A 17,645-nucleotide genomic window follows, 5' to 3' on the forward strand; every position below is an offset into this window, starting at 1 on the left:
GCCAAACCAGGCCATAAGAACCTGGCAAGTACCCAAACACTAAGAAGATCCCATGCTACTGATGCAATTAATAGCAGTGGCTATTCCCTAAGTAAACTTGATTAATGGAGTAAAATGTATTGTCTGATAGTTGTCTATCTACCCGAGTCGGATAACCTATCATATGATCAATACAATCCACTGAATCTGACATCCTTCCTACCTCTGGTTTTTTGGGCTTTTCCACCAAAAACTAAAGCCAGCGGCACCACGGGAGCTTCACGTTTGCTGACAGGGAGTCACTGCTTCAGGGTTTCGTGGGGCCTTCCTGCTGGTGGCAATGACACCCACTCCCCCCTGCTGTCACCCGGGGCGGAACCCCCCCCCCCCCCTCACCCCCCCCCTTGGTTTGCCACTGGTCCCTTCAGATAACAATAAAAAATGTAAATAAAAAAGAAGTACAGTTATCCAGATGAAAGGGGTAGAGCATGCTGAAGAGCCAATCTCACACTAGAGCAGGGATAAAGCCCCCATTTGCATAAGGATTGCTCAGCTGGGGGAGGGAGCAGGGAGTAAGTGGGGAGATTTCTTCCTGTCTGTCCTGTTCAAGCCCCAGAGGCTGGACCCAGTCCAGGTTTTGCTCCACTGCCTGCAGGGAGATGTAGTTTTACTCTTCTTAAGGAAATCAGGATTACAGCTCCCTGCAGGCAATCAGGCAGCGCCAGGCTTGGAAGAGCCACCGCAGGTGGACCTGTGGCCAGGTTTTCACACTCACCCGGCACTGCCCATCCATCCGGTCACCCTTATCAGAGACGGAGTTAGGATTTTGCTGCCCCTTTTGCACCCCTCACCCCCACCTCCTGTGGGCTGCTTTCTGCTGAATCAGGTTCAGCGATGCTGGAAGGCAGCAAATCTTAGCCAGCCTGCTGTCCCTGGCACACTGGCATAAAGGGTGGCTCTGGTCAAATCCAGGGCTGCTTATCCTCACTGTTCCCGTGCCACTCAGCATAATGCAGGCTGGGGGCTACTTCCCATAGAATATAAGGCAGGGGTAGACTGGGGGGCATTTACTGTGGAATATAATGCAGGGATGGGCTGGATTGGGGCATTTACTGTGGAATATAATGCAGGGATGGGCTGGATTGGGGCATTTACTGTGGAATATAATGCAGGGGCAGGCAGGGGGGCATTTACTGTGAAATATAGAGGAGGGGCAGACTGGAGAGGGCCTATTTCACAGTACAGATGCTGAACTTTGACCTCTCCATGGGAATTGCCATTTGATGTCATTGCAGATGTAGCGAGGTTGTTGGTGACATCCTTCAGGTCCTGTAAGGGAATAGGACAGTGACAGAATGAGATTGTCAATCCATTTTTTAATCTTCAGATAAATCAACATCAAACAGCATCAGGTTGAACTGAGCAAGGCTTTTTTTTTTTTTTTATATATATTTTTCAACAACTGCAATTACTGCAGGGTAGCAATGAAAGAGCAGACTCAGTGTGTGTTTTTTCCTAACTTCTCATCATCGGATAAGCCATAATTGTCCCTAACGATGTGATCTAACCTGCTGGACTTCATGCTCTAAAGAGAGAACACAGCCCGACTGTTGCATTCCATGTTCCCAGGGCAGTAACACAGTAAGGTCTGAGCTGGGAGTCACAGAACACAGGAACAACACACACGTGTTCTTTCTTACACGTGGGCATCGTTAATGGAGGGGTTTGCATTTTACCCCTGACTTTACTTGAATATTTGACTCACCTCTGCACAAGATGATGATAAAGAGAAGATCCGCCCTGGGAAGGGAAAAGGAGAGAGAGAAAGATAAGACCACAGAAAGAAGAGAGGAGAAAACAGCATCCATTTCTTTTGCAAGCACCCAGAGCAATGTGATGAGGAAGGGTTGGGGATTGGTGACAGTAGTGTTGGTGACAATGGTGAGGAAGGTGCAAAAGTGTAACAAGTAGATAAAAGGAGATGAAAATGCCTCTATAAAGGCTATCGAGGAGACCTCTTCTAGAATATAATGTCCAACTTGGGAAGCCACATCTCTGAAAGAATATAGACCATGTCCAGAAAATGACTCTGAAAATAGTGCAGGGTCAACACCAAAAGCACTATGAGATAAGCCTTGGAGACCTAAGTTGTCTTTATCACAGAGGAGTGGAGAGAGAGGAGGGTTCGAGAGAGACATTCAGATACCTCAAAGGAAGAACGCCTGAGAAGAAAAGATTTGTCAGCAGAAAGTTCTAGAACAAAAAGTCATGGTATGAGGCTCAGAGTAAGAAAAGGAAATATTTCTTCACGGAAATGGAAATTGATGCTTGGAGAGAAGATAGCCCAGGATCAACACATGAGAGCCCTAGTTGCGGAGGAGTGAAGGGAAAGCCAAGGATGAAGTGAGGTCAGTGGCACCTATATCACACCACAAAATAAATTGGGCAGGCGAGATGGGCCTGACAATCTTTATCTGCTGTCAGATTCGCTGCCGCTTGGGTTGCAGGTTGGTGTTGCTGTGATAGTAAACATGAGCAGAGAGGATCGTGAAATCCTGGGAGGCAGGAGGTGTAGACAAATGAATCAGGAAGGTAATTTCAGAAACGTTACACTTTAAACAGAGAATCAGCATTTTCCAGTTACCTTGTCTCGAGGCAAGGAAGCGGTAGAGGAGGAAAAAGAGGAGGAGGGTGAGCACGAACCCCAGACTCCCTCCGATGATGTAATGAAGGCAGGCCCCACATCCAGATCCTGTAAGAAGAATATTAGCAGCGTTTCATATTTATTTATTTATTTATTTAATGTCTTTTTTATACCGATAACCGTTCACACATCGTATCGGTTTACAGTTAAACAGGAACCATTGGGCAGAACCCTTACATATAACATTGCAAACAGGTTAACTTTTGGGCAGGGCCCTTACATAAAATTGAGAACAGCAAAATCACTATATACATATCACCAAAACTATATACAAAAGATAAGTACATAAATAGCCGAGTCAAAGTACAAAATCGATAGGCATACAACGTAATCCGAGAAATAAATCATAAATAAATCATATCTCCCATTCATGCAACATCTCTCGAGCCACCAGGATCCCCATAGGAGGCTTCAGTCGCAGCTCTATGCAGCCACCACCAGGGTGCACAGCATGGCAAGTGCACAGCTTTGCAGCTTGGGGAGGGGAGATAAGGGTATAATTAAGGCCTCTTGCAAATGAAGGCACAGGATCAAACACAGAGGGGCCAATGCAATATCAAGCCCGGTAAAACGGGCACTCGTGTTGAGCACACATTTTCCTAACACACGCACAACCACGTCACCTGGGCCCCCGATACCATATTATAAATGAGCTGCTGTGCTAGGGAGAAATTGTGTGTCCCTAGCACTCACATGCATCGGGTGCCCAGGGGAGTGGACAAGGTGTCTGGGTATTTTGTGTAGCTCTGGCGTTTGGAGCAGCTAAGAACTTTTCTACTTATTTTTTTGTGCAAGCAGATTTTCTACTGAAAAGAAGATGAGTAAAACTGAAAATGCAATCTGCACACATTTTATCCAGTCCCACCCAGGAATGCCTCCCCTAAAGAATGCAACTAGAAGTGCGAGCGTTTTGGGAAGCCTGCGTGCTCTTTCAGCTCTGTTCAGACAGGATGATTTTCTGAAGGCCAGTTTACGTACAGAAATCTCTATTTGCCACCTAAAACAGCTTTGAAAATTGTCTTCTAAATTTGCCGCATTAGAAAGGATGCGTCGAGCGACCGGCAGGTTCCTGCATTTGGGGGGTAATTTACATGCGATGAGCACTATTAGCTACGTGTTTCTTTGGGCGTGCGTTTTGGACAGGCTAATCCCCTTATTTCACTGGGAGTTAGTCAGTCTGGCGCAAGGGGTGGCACAAACTCCGGTCCTCAAGGGGCCACAAACAGGCCAGGTTTTCAGGATATCCACAATGAATAAGCAGGAGATAGATCTGCATGCACTGCCTCCAATGTATGCAAAACTATCTCATGCATATTCATGGTGGTTAACCTGAAAACCTGGCCTGTTTGTGGCCCTCGAGGACTGGAGTTCGCCACCTCTGGTCTAGCGCATCCAATGTGCATCCTGTGCGCTGGGCTGGGTGCACGTGTTTACATTGGCCTGAGAGTCAATGAGAGAGCTGAGGACTAGAACTGAGGCACAGGGAGATAAAATGACTCCTCCAGCGTCACAGAGTCAGTGACAGAGCCGGGGATTACAACTGAGAAGATGCTAATATCTAGCCCTAGCTCCCGTCCTAATTCTTTTACTAATTTCTAAAGATGAGTGGATGCAAAGTAGGGATGTGAATCATTTTTCAACGATTAAAATTATCGTCCGATACTTTTAATATCGTCTTAAATCGTTAAAGAACACAATACAATAGAAATTCTAACGATTTATCATTAAAAATCGTTATATCGTGTTAGTGCGCACTAACGGGAGTTGGTGCGCACTAACAGAAAATGATACAATTTGACACTTTCCAGGTCAGTAAAGGTCAGTTAGGAATGAACATGTATTCCTATTGGCAGGCTGCCCTCTTATTTATTGATGTTACCAAGGTTCCCACTGAGGTGATGGTTGGGGGGATGGGAAATGGAAACTGTTGGTAGCTTGACAAAAAAAGTAATGTGATCAGTCAATGTGACTAGACCTTGTGCCCTATTCCTGATACCGGGAGTGTTGTGATCTTCCTGTATGCAGTGCCATATCCCTGATACCGGGAGTGTTGTGATCTTCCTGCATGCAGTGCCCTATCCCTGATACCAGGGGTGTTGTGATCTTCCTGCATGCAGTGCCCTATCCCTAATACCAGGAGTGTTGTGATCTTCCTGCATGCAGTGCCCTATCCCTAATACCAGGAGTGTTGTGATCTTCCTGCACGCAGTGCCCTATCCCTGATACTGGGAGTGTTGTGATCTTCCTGCACACAGTGCCCTATCCCTAATACCAGGGGTGTTGTGATCTTCCTGCACACAGTGCCCTATCCCTGATACCAGGGGTGTTGTGATCTTCCTGCATTCAGTGCCCTATCCCTGATACCTGGAGTGTTGTGATCTTCCTGCACACAGTGCCCTAACCCTGATACCTGGAGTGTTGTGATCTTCCTGCACACAGTACCCTATCCCTGATACCTGGAGTGTTGTGATCTTCCTGCACACAGTGCCCTAACCCTGATACCTGGAGTGTTGTGATCTTCCTGCACACAGTGCCCTATCCCTGATACCGGAATGTGTGCAAGAAGATCACAACACCCCTGCTATCAGGGATAGGGCACTGCATGCAGGAAGATCACAACACCCCCGGTATCAGGATATGGCACTGAGTGCAGGAAGATCACAACACCCCTGCTATCAGGGAATAGGGCACTGCGTGCAGGAAGATCACAACACCCCTGGTATCAGGGTTAGGGCACTGTGTGCAGGAAGATCACAACACTCCTGGTATTAGGGTTAGGGCACTGTGTGCAGGAAGATCACAACACCCCTGGTATCAGGGTTAGGGCACTGTGTGCAGGAAGATCACAACACTCCTGGTATTAGGGTTAGGGCACTGTGTGCAGGAAGATCACAACACCCCTGGTATCAGGGTTAGGGCACTGTGTGCAGAAAGATCACAACACCCCTGGTTTCAGGGTTAGGGCACAAGTTCTAGTCACATTGACTGATCACATTACTTTTTTTGTCAAGCTACCAACTGTTTCCATTTCCCATCCCCCATATATTGTCAGTGGGAACCTTGGTAATGTGAATAAATAAGAGGGCAGCCAATAGGAATACATATTCATTCCTAAACTGACCTTAACTGACCTGAAAAGTGTCAAATAGTATCATTTTCTGTTAATGCGCACTAACAATGGTTAATGCGCACTAACTCCCGTTAGTGCGCACTAATAGGAAAAAACGATTTTTTAACTAAAAAATCGTGCCAAACACGATTTTCTTCTCCTGTCAGATGATTTCGATCGTTAAGACGATAGGGCACACGATTCACACCTCTAATGCAAAGAGTTGGCATTTTCAAAGAATTGACAATATTCGCAGTGGGGGCAGGCACAGCTGCAAGGGCTTTGATTACCAGGAAGAAGTCACACTGTACCCACCTTCTGAAGTACTTAGGATGGTGTTTCCGCCGGGGGACCTCAGTGGCCGCCCCTGCACCTCCACTTCGTAGTAACAGGAGTAATTCCCAGGGCTGGAAATGCTCCCTGGGGAGGGTGTGTAGTGAATTGAGAGGCTGGTTCTGGAGCTGTTCCCAGACTCACTGTGCAGGATTTTGCTGCCTTCTGTGAAATGCACGGTCAGGTTCCCATAGGCTTCTGGAGCGGTGCAGGTCAGGTGTAAGACGCCCTCCTCAGTGCCACTGAGGGGCTGCAGAGAGAACGTCGGAGCACAAAGGGGATCTACAACGGGAAAATGGAAATCCACACAACCCCTGCATTACTTATTAGCACTTCCTGAGACTTCCATGGACACCCAGGGCCTTCTGAATTATAAAATGTTGCTGACAATTCCGGGTGGGGAGATTAAAGGCCTGAAATTTGCACTCTCTCCACACAACGGTGCCACCAATGTCACAATATCCCCCTAGGGCAGAGGGGTTTCCAATTTTAAAAGCCAGCTTAGAATTTGCCCATCCCTAGCTAAATGTCTGCAAGTAAAACCCTTGGGATTGGTTAAAAAAAAATCAGAAATAAAAAAATAAACAGCAACATATTCCAGAAAGTTCTCCTGAATGGATGAAATCATCCTCGCTCTATATCTATTTCTCTCTCTATATTTATATAGACACACATGGTGGCTGATGCGGCACACTCACATCAGGGTATATGCACAGCACACCAGCCACTGAGTAGCAAACCCACTCACCTTGGAGTGCACAGGTGCAGAGGTACAGGAGTCCGTATGTTCAGCGACTGAAAGCATGCTGGGGAGGGTGTCGGGAGTGAGGGAAGAGACTGCTGGGGAGGGTGTCGGGAGTGAGGGAAGAGACTGCTGGGGAGGGTGTCGGGAGTGAGGGAAGAGACTGCTGGGGAGGGTGTTGGGAGCGAAGAGACTCCTGGGGAGGGTGTCGGGAGTGAGGGAAGAGACTGCTGGGGAGGGAAGAGACTGCTGGGGAGGGTGTTGAGAGTGAGGGAAGAGACTGCTGGGGAGGGTGCTCGGGAGTGAGGGAAGAGACTGCTGGGGAGGGTGTTGGGAGTGAGGGAAGACTGCCACGGAGGGTGCTCGGGAGTGAGGGAAGAGACTGCTGGGGAGGGTGTCGGGAGGGAAGAGACTCCTGGGGAGGGTGTTGGGAGTGAGGGAGGATTGCTGGGGTCAGGCTGGGGAGGTGGAGTGAGGGAAGAGACTGCTGGGATCAGGCTGGGGAGGAGGAGTGAGGGAAGAGACTGCTGGGATCAGGCTGGGGAGTGAGGGAAGAGACTGCTGGGGTCGGGCTGGGGAAAGGGGTTGGTGTGTGATGTTGGGCTGGGGAGGGGGAGGGGGGGAGGAAGAGTGCTAGGTTGTGGATCAGAGTTTGCCAGGGTCAGGCTGGTGTAGGGGAGACTGGAATTTCCTGGGGTTGAGCTGGGGCGAGAGTGTTTGGGTCAGTCTGGGAAGGGTGTCGGATAAGTCTGGTGATGGGGAAAGGGATTGCCGTGTGACAAGAGTGCTGCGGCACCCCATTAGGATTGCTTGGAGGAGTTCTGAGTGCATCCTTCATTGTATTTTCAGTGGGGGGGGCAGCTAGTTTTCAGTTTTATTTTAACTAAAGATGGGAGTAATGAAAAGCAGGATGATCGACGCTGAGAGACACCTGCATTATAAGAAATGTATGGCCTTTTCCCCCCCTGCAGAGCATTAATGTCTCCTTGCAAGTTACCCCCTGAAACATGGGGGGTAGCCTGCACGGAGCAGCAGCTGCTTCCACAAGAAACCTGCTGGGCAGACTGGATGGGCCATTTGGGCGTTTTCTGCCCTGAGTACTATGTTACTATGTAACGTGCACCTCTGCTGGCCACTGGCGGAGGGAACAGTGATTTCATCCCAGGATCGTCTCACCTCTTACAGATACTGGCACAGGATTGCTTTGTCTGGAGAGGATCTCTCTCCCGGATATCTCTGCCTCATAGGCACAGCTGTAATATCCCAGCTCAGAGGCGGGGAAGACGTGGCTGTTGCTGATCTGTGTTGCCACCTCTGCAGGGTTTGCATCTTCTCCCCGATTGTAAAACTTGAAATTCAGAGCTCTGTGTCCCTCGGGAGCCGAGCATGTCATACGAAGGGACTCCCCCCTTACATACACGGGATGCTGCGGGGACACAGAGAGGGAGGGAGCCGCGGGAAAGTCTGAAAAACACGAGATCAAAATAAATTCATGAAAATGCAAGAGGATTTCTCAGGGGCGAAAAGAAACCGAAGCCCAGCAGTGGTGCAATGATTATCTCTCAATGCCCTCCCCGCTGAATGAATGGCCAGCATGGGGGGGGGGGGGGGGGGGAGGAGTTAACGCGATTTCCTCTCTCTTTCCATGCAAAAACCCCATCCAATTAAACCAGGTTAAACTAAACCCAAATACATTTAAAGCAAAGGTCAATGCAAAAGAGACCACTTTTCTCTGACTGGCTGATTTCATGAGCTCAGATTTTCCAGGGTCCGCTTACAAATCAGTAAATCAAGCAATCAGTTCACCCAGGCATTGTAAGTGGCTCCATCATTTCCTCAGTATCCCCCAGGGTCCGCAGCCATTACTGACTGGAGAGGACCTGGGCCAGACATCTGGCAGATGTTCACTTCCCTGGCGACGCTGAGTACTTCAGAAGGAGCTTTAAACCAATGTCCTCACCTGCCACCAGTACAGACACCGAACTGCTCCTGCTGGAGTTGAGCCTTCTCCCAGATGTTTCCACCCAGTAGGCACAGCTGTAATTCCTGCTGTCGGTCACATCTGCAATGGGGAATCGATGAGTGCAGCTGCTCTGGGACGTGCCCTCCCTGAGAGGTATTTCCACTATAATATCTGTGTCCCCCGCAGACCGACCTCCTGCTCCTCGCCCATCCTCCGCAGCCGTGGGTCTGGTTCTGAGAAACCAGAAACCTCGGGCTGCTTTACCTCCAGGAACGACACAAGTTAGACCGATGGACTCCATTCTGAAATAGACCAGTGAGGAAGGATCCAGGGAGAGGGTGGGAGCCAGAGGCTCATCTGAAAAAAAAACAGGAGGGGACAGAGTTCCTAAGATGTCTCCGAAACCAGGAAACCCAGCGCGACTGCTCCTTAAATACACCAGCAAACTTTAGAGATTTAAAAACAATATCAATCCTCTCACACAGTGTGATGTGAATGATCCAAAATATGGGCCCAATATATTAAGTTTAATCCCAAAGATAAATATCAGGCAAAACCCTTTAGTATATCTGGCCCCATACAAACTCCAAAAGAAAGAATTTATTATTAACAGAAACCAGGGGTAACTGCACAGAGCTTGCTGGGCAGGCTGGATGGACCATTTTGGACTTTTTCTGCCCTCATTACTAAGTTACTATGTTAATATTTATTTATTTATCGAGTTTTATATGCCATTGTTCGGTTTCGCCATCACAACGGTTTACAGTCCTGGTTCATCCTAGTTCAATGGATGAATGAAGATTTAAAGCAGCAGCACAGACAAAAAAAACCTCCTCCTTCAATGGGCAGTTAAACAAAAATTGTAAACAGCCCCAGGAGGAGAAATTTTATTGTTTATAAAGTTACCAACAATTGCTACTTAGCTGCTCCTGCTGTTATGAATCAGAGCAAATCTGAGGATGAAGTTGTACTGTTCCTCTCTGGAGTCTCCTGCAGGTTTCTGGCCTCACACAGATATATATAAAGCATGAATACAGCACAGAGAGCTGAAGAGCAGATCTTCATCAGAGCCCCAAGCAGGTGACACACTGATACATGTAAACCATAAATACAGCACCGAGAGCTGAAGAGCAGATCTTCAACGGAGTCCCATGCAGGCGTCACACTGATACACATAAAGCATGAATACAGCACAGAGAGCTGAAGAGCGTATTTCATCAGACCCCCAAGCAGGTATCACACAGATACATGTAAAGCATGAATACAGCACAGAGAGCTGAAGAGCAGATCTTCATCAGAGTCCCATGCAGGCATCACATGTAAAACATGTATACAGTGCAGAAATCTAAAGAGCAGATTTTCATCAGAGCCCCATGCAGGCCTCACACTGATACATGTAAAGCATGAATACAGCACAGAGAGCTGAAGAGCAGATCTTCATCGGAGCCCCAAGCAGGCGTCACACTGATACACGTAAAGCATAAACAGAGCATGGACAGCTGACGCGCAGAACTTGTTGAAGGAGAATTTTATATGGACCAGAGGTGCAGCCATAATAGAAATTTCGCAAAAGTGTGAAAAATATGACAAATTATATAAATTGTGACTAAAAGGAACTGAGACCTCAGACGCAAGGAAGATGCAGCAGAGCCAAGCCGCAGACATTGCGATGTTTTGAATATTCTTGCTGGTGTCTCACCTGTTACCTTTACAGACACTGCGTTACTCTCCCCGGACCTTCTTCTGGATGGCTTTGTGTAGTATACACAAGTGTAAGACCCGGCCATGTCCTTCTCAAGCTTGGACAGTGGAAGCGTAGAGCTGCTCCCTGACATGGCCTTCTTTGTACTTTTCTCATTTTTTGGCTTCTTCTTTCCAGAAGTGGATTCCTCCTTTGAGTTCTCCTCCTCTGAATTTTGTTTTTCACAATTGCCCAGGAAGGTTTCCTGGGAAATGTTGAAGGACACCGCTTCGTAATTCTCTGGAGCAGTACAGGTCAGGGTGACGGACTCCCCTCTGACGTACACAGGATGTGAAGGGGACAGAGAGAGGGAAGGAGGTGGAGGGCAGTCTGAAAGATACGAGGACAGGGGACATGGTGACACATTGTAACATGCAGGGGGGAACGTGATGTAAACTCTCTGAAAATAGCGTTTGTCATTCCCAAAGAATACAGCTCAGGTGCAGGAAGAGGGAGTCCCTCAGCAAGGGAAACTCACGGCCCTGCAGGCTCACTCAGTGGCACAGGGCATGCGAGCCTGAGTCTGCTCCCATGGGAATAGCTAAGCTTGTGTGTACTGCAGAGGAGACATGCTGTAGCCTGTGTGTGTGTGTGTGTGTGTGTGTGTGTGTGTGTGTGGGTGGGGTGGGGTGGCCTGGAGGGTAGAGAGCTGCATCACCAGCCCTGGCTGACTCAGGAAACAGACAGTATTACACAGTAATAAAGCCTAGATCCTCTGCATGGCAGCCCACAGCGCTGTCACCAGGACACCTCTCAGTGCTTTGTCCTTAAAGGGACAGTGCTGCCGAAAGGCCACCCCTCTTTCCTTCCCCTCTCCAGCTCTTTCTCCTCTGATTCCAAGGGATGATCAGTACACACAGTCTCAACATCAAGCTAGTTAATAATCAGGGAAGGATCCAGTTACAAGGAGGGTTGTTTCATAAAACTTAGAACTGACCTGTTGATGCCAGGAGAATTCTCCCACTGAGAAACACTGCAGCAACAGAAAAAAATACAAAAACTGAATTAATTTCAAGGGAACTGTGCATCTTAAAATAAGGTTTTCAGATATATCTGAGATGGCAAAAAGGGAGCCAGGAAAGGGAAGAAGGGTTTTCTCAGTATCCGCAAGCCTCGGATCAAGAGGACAGATGTGAAAACGCTTTCTTCTGCTGAAGTTCTTACTTCTCACCACCAGAGGGAGACAAAAGCAGATCAGTAAAGCCCTTCTGTCCAATAATATCCAGGGCAAGGGGGAGGCAGAAACGGTTCCTTGCCCTCCAGATAAGCAGGCACTAGGACACTGTCTCTTCCTCTCATTGGAAAGATACCAACCCACCTTCAAGAAAGGCTTCTGCATTTTTTTTAAAAAGAGAAACCATTAAATCCTTTTAAAACTCCAGTCAAACAAAAAAGCAGAGAAAGGTTTCCCCATAAAATAAACTGAATGTAAGGTGGATTTATCTGAGGCCATCACCTGCTAAAACACAGAAGGCCGGTCCAGGGATGTTCTGTGTGTAACCGGCACGAAGAGATGAGCAGGGAACAACCTCAGGTCTGCCTGATGGAAGGGAAAGATTTCCACAGAAGATGTCAGCAGATGAGGACCACTTGGTCTGCCTCTGCTTACAGCACTGTAAACATATCTCCCAGGCATCAGCTAGACAAGCTTGTCCACCTGCAGGAGATCCCGCCTTTTCCTTTATTGCTAGGAAGGATTTGACACCTGCCACTCATGCGAGGTGGCCTGACATCTCCCTCCTGTTAAATCTGAGAAGTACTGAAGCAGGGCTGCTTTTTTTCTTGCCTGACTTTGCCTCCTCTTCTTAGGGACTTGATACAGCCCTACTGCCACTGCTCTGTGCAGATCTGCTTTGTCTTCTCACCATATTCTCACCATTATCAAGGGGATGAGCATGGGAAAACTCCCAGAAGGCCTCTCAACCCCCTAGCACTGGTGGCGCCCTGTGGAAGCACTGGGAATAGTGTCCCACCCTCCATGTGGAACTTGCATATTCCTATAATTCAACCCTCCCCTTTCGACATCCATCTTCTTCCCATCTTCCACGGCCACTCTCACCAGTGACCTAGTGACAAGAGAATGGATCCTGACCTCCTTCTGCCGCTGTCTCCCGTCTCTCCTGTACAGATCAGAGAGAGGGGAGTCAGCAGCACAACGAGGTTAGAAGCGCCCAGCCACGGACTCTGCTCTTCTGGCAGTCAGGCTGCAGGGAGGCCACGACAGCCGGGTCAAGACAGGAGGCCAAGTGGTAGAAGCTTTTGGGCCTTGCAGTCCATGTTGGAAGGTGATTGAGGTTGGCAGGGAAGGTGCTCCTCGTCCCCAAGGGCCGTATTGGGAGAGGAAGGCAGCTGCGTTGCGAGGGAGCAGTGGCGCCCCCTAGAGCATGACGCCCTGTGCTGCTGCACTGGTCACACACCCCAAAACCCAGCCCTGCCTCCCTGGCCACCCCCCTTTCCCTTTACCGTGCCACTCCCACTACCTCAATGTCTTCTGAGCCCCACTTCATGGAACTGCATGAAGCTTAACCTCGGTCAGGCTTGTGACCAGCTGCCTTTGCTGGTGGCTAATCCAGGCATCTCTCCACCCCCTCGTGTTCCCTCTCAGCCTTATAATGGCTCTTTCTCCTCTGCCAAAAGGCTTCAAGGAGCATCTCTCTCTAACTTATTCCCTTACAAAATCTGGGAATCATGGCCATGGGAAAACCGTGAGCAGCGCTTTCATTAAAAGGCATCAGAAGTGCGTCACCGGGCTCTGACTGGCCGCTTCTCCCATCTCTGGGGCCGGCTGGCATCAGAGGCAGAAATGCATTTCTTTATTTTGTTTACAAAATACATCTATTCTGCCCCCCTCATCAGATAAACTGTTCAGCAGAGGCGTAGCCAGGCCATTAGGCACCTATAGCCAAGTGGAAAAGTGCGCTCTCGCCCTGAACACCACACACCGCACCACAATCTTGGAAACTCCTTTCGCATGTAGGGGGCTTTGATTTTGATTTTGACCCAGCAGTTCCCTCCTGCTGCTTTGGGTTTCCAGCTCAGTTGGAACCAATACGGGGATCCTGGCACCAGAAGCCTTATTTATTTATAAGAATATATATAACCCACTCTATCTGCAGTTCTGGGCAGGATGCGAAATCACCTGCATATTAAGACTTAGAACCATCAAAAGGCTCACAAACAAGACAAAGAAAAACATCAGTACATCTACTCATCAAATGCTGCTCGCCGTGTTTAAATGAGTTAGGTTTCTAATGTTGAAATAACGAGCAGGGACAATCTTTGTATCTGTATCTTAGGGATAGATGAGAAGACTCAGTATCATCAGACATATCCAATGCACCTAACGCAAAAGGATGGGAAACTGCCCGCAAAGTTTCTCTTTGAAAATCTGGGGGCCAGCTGGGGACTTGCACGGCCACAGACTCTGTTCCTTCATGTTGTCTGTGAGTCCATCCGCCCTCTTAAAGCCTTGCGCTCTCCCTCCCCTACAGTAACACCTTCCCCACACACAATTAAAAATTATACATGGAAAAGAACATTCAAAGTACAGTCTTCCGAGTAAAAATACCACTAACAACATGCATATTACATTTACATGCACTGCTGTGGTGCCAAGCAAAAAGGATGTGGTGTTACACCTATGGGAATGTGTGCTGGATGGGGGCTTGGCCCTGAGAAAGCCACGACTAAATTGAATTATAGTAACAATATAGCAAATCTCCTATACCTGAACAGAACTAAAAGCCACCACAAACATTAACCACTGTAAATATTATTCCAGGTCCAAGAACACCAATACACCTCCTATTAGGAAAATGGAACAAACCAAGCTGTTATAGATCACGACAAACTAGCAGAATCCCTCACCATGGTCACACATGCAGAACACAGACAGACCCTCAAACATAGAATAAAGAGATCATAAAGTATAATTAGAAACGGGCAGACAGAAAACAAAAGGGAAACCACAACAAGCCAGACTCTGCATGCATTGCAACAATGGAAAAACAGAAACCACACCATTTCTCATAAAGCTTAAAATAAAACCAAGAAATATAAAACAATCATAATAGTAAAACCATATTAATAAAAAGAATACAAATGTCAAAACAGATGATAAATAAAACATCCAATAATGAAAAACTCATAAAACTTTTCCAAATGCCAATAAAATATTTCAGAACAGAAGACCCATCAAATAACACCCAATAATAAAATCTAATAAGGATTTTTTAAAAATCCCTTGCTTTCCATACCTGGCGGCTTTTGATTTCCAGATGCCCTGAGATTGTAATGGATTAGCAGGGGGAGAGTAGAGGGATTGTTGCACACAAACTTTGTCCTCTTTCTCCCATACTCAATCACACACACACACACACACACACACACACACTCTTTCTGCCTTGCTCAATCTCAATTATGTGCGAGCACACACACACACACACACTTTCTGCCTTGCTCAATCTCACCCATGCGCGAGTACACACACACACACACACACACACACACACACTCTTTCTGCCTTGCTCAATCACACCCACACCCTTGTTCTCTTTCATGCTTAATCAAACACACACACTCTCTGCCAATCTTAATCTCACCCACACCCTCTGCCTTCCTCAATCACACTCATGCACACACACACACTCTGCCGTACTCAGTCACACCCTTATACTCACTCTCTGCTATGCTTAATCACATCCACACCCACACTCTCTGCCATGCTCAGTCACACCCATACACCTGCTCTCTGCAATTCTCAACCACCCCCACAAACACCATCTCACCATGCTCAATCACACTCACAGCTACTCTCTGCTAAGCTCAATCAGATCCACACCCACACCCTCTGCCATTCTCAGTCACCCCCACAAACACCATCTCGCCATGCTAAATCACACTCACAGCTACTCTCTGCTAAGCTCAATCAGATCCACACCCACACTCTCTGCCATTCTCAGTCACACCCACAAACACCATCTCACCATGCTCAATCACACTCACAGCTACTCTCTGCTAAACTCAATCAGATCTACACCCACACTCTCTGCAATTCTCAGCCACCCCCACAAACACCATCTCGCCATGCTCAATCACACTCACAGCTACTCTCTGCTAAGCTCAATCAGATCTACACCCACACCCTCTGCCATTCTCAGTCACCCCCACAAACACCATCTCGCCATGCTCAATCACACTCACAGCTACTCTCTGCTAAGCTCAATCAGATCCACACCCATGCCCTCTGCCATGCTCAGTCACCCCCACACACTTGTTCTCTCTCTCTCTCTCACTTGTTTCCCCCTCTGGAAACAGAAGGAGCAGCAGCCTCCTCCTTCGGCCCCAGGCTTCACTGGACTCCTTTTTAGAGCAACAGGGCCGTATTGCACCTGCTCCGGACTTAGAGAAGGCCAGTGCTGCATCTTCTGGCCGGTGGGCAGTGCTGCCAGGAGAAGAAGGGAAGACAATTCTTTTTCTGCCGTGTGCCCGGGGCAAAGGAGCCCTGCCACTGGGGGAGGGAGGGCAAGGCCTCCATGATTCATCTCGCGATCCGCGGACTTGCACTGCTCCAGTCTGCAGAGGGAAGGGATCTTGCTCAGGCCGCCTCCGCTGGGCGGCAGCGTTTACATTTTTGTCCCAGTTTCCCCTCTCCTGCTTTCAAGGATGGCTCTGAGGGGTGAGGGGGACAATAGGAACAGGCGCGGCATTTCATTCTCTCCCTCCCGGGCGGCAAACCTCTGGGCTGTATAGGGAGGAGGGGGCCGGCTTTTCCGTGGCGCTGTAGGATGGATGGCGCCTATGGCCGTGGCCATGCCAGCCAAGGGCTAGCTACGGCTCTGCCGTTCAGGCAAACTGCCAGCCATGGCTTGAGAGGTCTCACCTGTCAGGACGTAAAGGGCTGAGATCATGACAGGGGCTGTCGGCTGCTGCTCTGCTTTCTCTCCGCCGTTGGCTGCCGGCCTGCGATGCGAGGAGGGGCAGTGGGAGCAGTCAGGACTCCCGCTCTACAATGCAAAGACAGAGCCCAGAATAAACCCCAGGGCGGATGCAGAGGCAGAAACACGGGAGCAGTCCTTTCTGAGGGGGGGGGGGGGGAGGGCAGGCGGGGCAGTAAACAGATACAGTAACTACTGAAAGGAGAGAAGGGGCAATAAAGAGAGAACATAAGAAGATAAGAGATTGCCATGCTGGGTCAGACCGAGGGTCCATCAAGCCCAGCTTCCTGTTTCCAGCAGAGGCCAAACCGGGCCACAAGAACCTGGCAAGCACCCGAGATTCAGGAATTCTGAAGTGAGAGAGGGAAACAGATTAAAAGCTGGAACCCCCCTCCCAGAATGAGGAAAGAGAGGGCCACTCCTTTCTGACACCCAGGCGGCCCTCGCGCTGCTGTCACCCTTTCATCCAAGGAAAGTTTCTCTCACCTGTCTGCTTTTTTTCCAGGCCTTTTGTGTCTGGTTTTCCTAGTCAGGTCTCCGTTCCGGTGCCAAGCCTATGGGAAAGGTAAAGGCAGAGATTTCTTCTGATGGACAGACAGACAGGCAGAGAGGGTGAGGGAGAGACAGACGGCACTGGCAGGGAGCCTCCTCTCCTCCCTCCTTCTCACTGAGAAACTCAAAGTCAAAATAACTTTCCTGGAAGTAGGAAGAGGTATTGCTACAGTTTGAAAGTTCCATGCTCTGCGGCTTCCTCTTTGGGGGCTGGACGGTCTGCGCTGGTGTCACTCTGACTTCAGCAGAAATGGTTTTCCTCAGGGCTGTCTCTCCCCCATTCTTCCTCTTTAACCACTTGCACAATCCAAAAAAAAAAAAAAACCCAAACCCAGACAAGTTGATTGCCTCCTTCTTTAAACTGTCTCGTCACCAAACCACATCACTAAATGCTGCTGTGTCCTCCTCCTCCTCCAGGTCTAATCAGTGAGCAAAGCAGGCAGGGCTGGAAAGCATCCCCGAGGGGGGGGGGGGGGGGGGGGGTGGACAGCCCCAGGAACTAAAAGCTAAAATCCCAACGAATGTCGGCCTCCAGTAACAACCGGCTCTTAAACTAAAGATGTCCGGATCATTTACCGGTTACCAA

General features: G+C 48.7%; 1 protein-coding gene across 1 annotated transcript; it reads right to left on the reverse strand.

Annotated features, from left to right (window-relative positions):
* Positions 1-387: 387 nt before the first annotated feature.
* Positions 388-17,211, reverse strand: LOC115078805. Its single transcript, XM_029581842.1, has 10 exons — positions 16,994-17,211; positions 16,453-16,576; positions 11,509-11,544; positions 10,530-10,901; positions 8,828-9,187; positions 8,044-8,331; positions 6,108-6,407; positions 2,624-2,731; positions 1,745-1,779; positions 388-1,308 (listed from the first exon to the last, which is right to left on the reverse strand). The coding sequence occupies exons 2-10, from the start codon at positions 16,478-16,480 to the stop codon at positions 982-984; spliced, it is 1,854 nt and encodes a 617-aa protein (XP_029437702.1). The 5' UTR covers positions 16,481-16,576; positions 16,994-17,211; the 3' UTR covers positions 388-981.
* Between the last annotated feature and the right edge of the window lie 434 nt (positions 17,212-17,645).

This window comes from Rhinatrema bivittatum, chromosome 16 (genome assembly GCF_901001135.1).
Source record: "Rhinatrema bivittatum chromosome 16, aRhiBiv1.1, whole genome shotgun sequence".
Taxonomy (NCBI): domain Eukaryota; kingdom Metazoa; phylum Chordata; class Amphibia; order Gymnophiona; family Rhinatrematidae; genus Rhinatrema; species Rhinatrema bivittatum.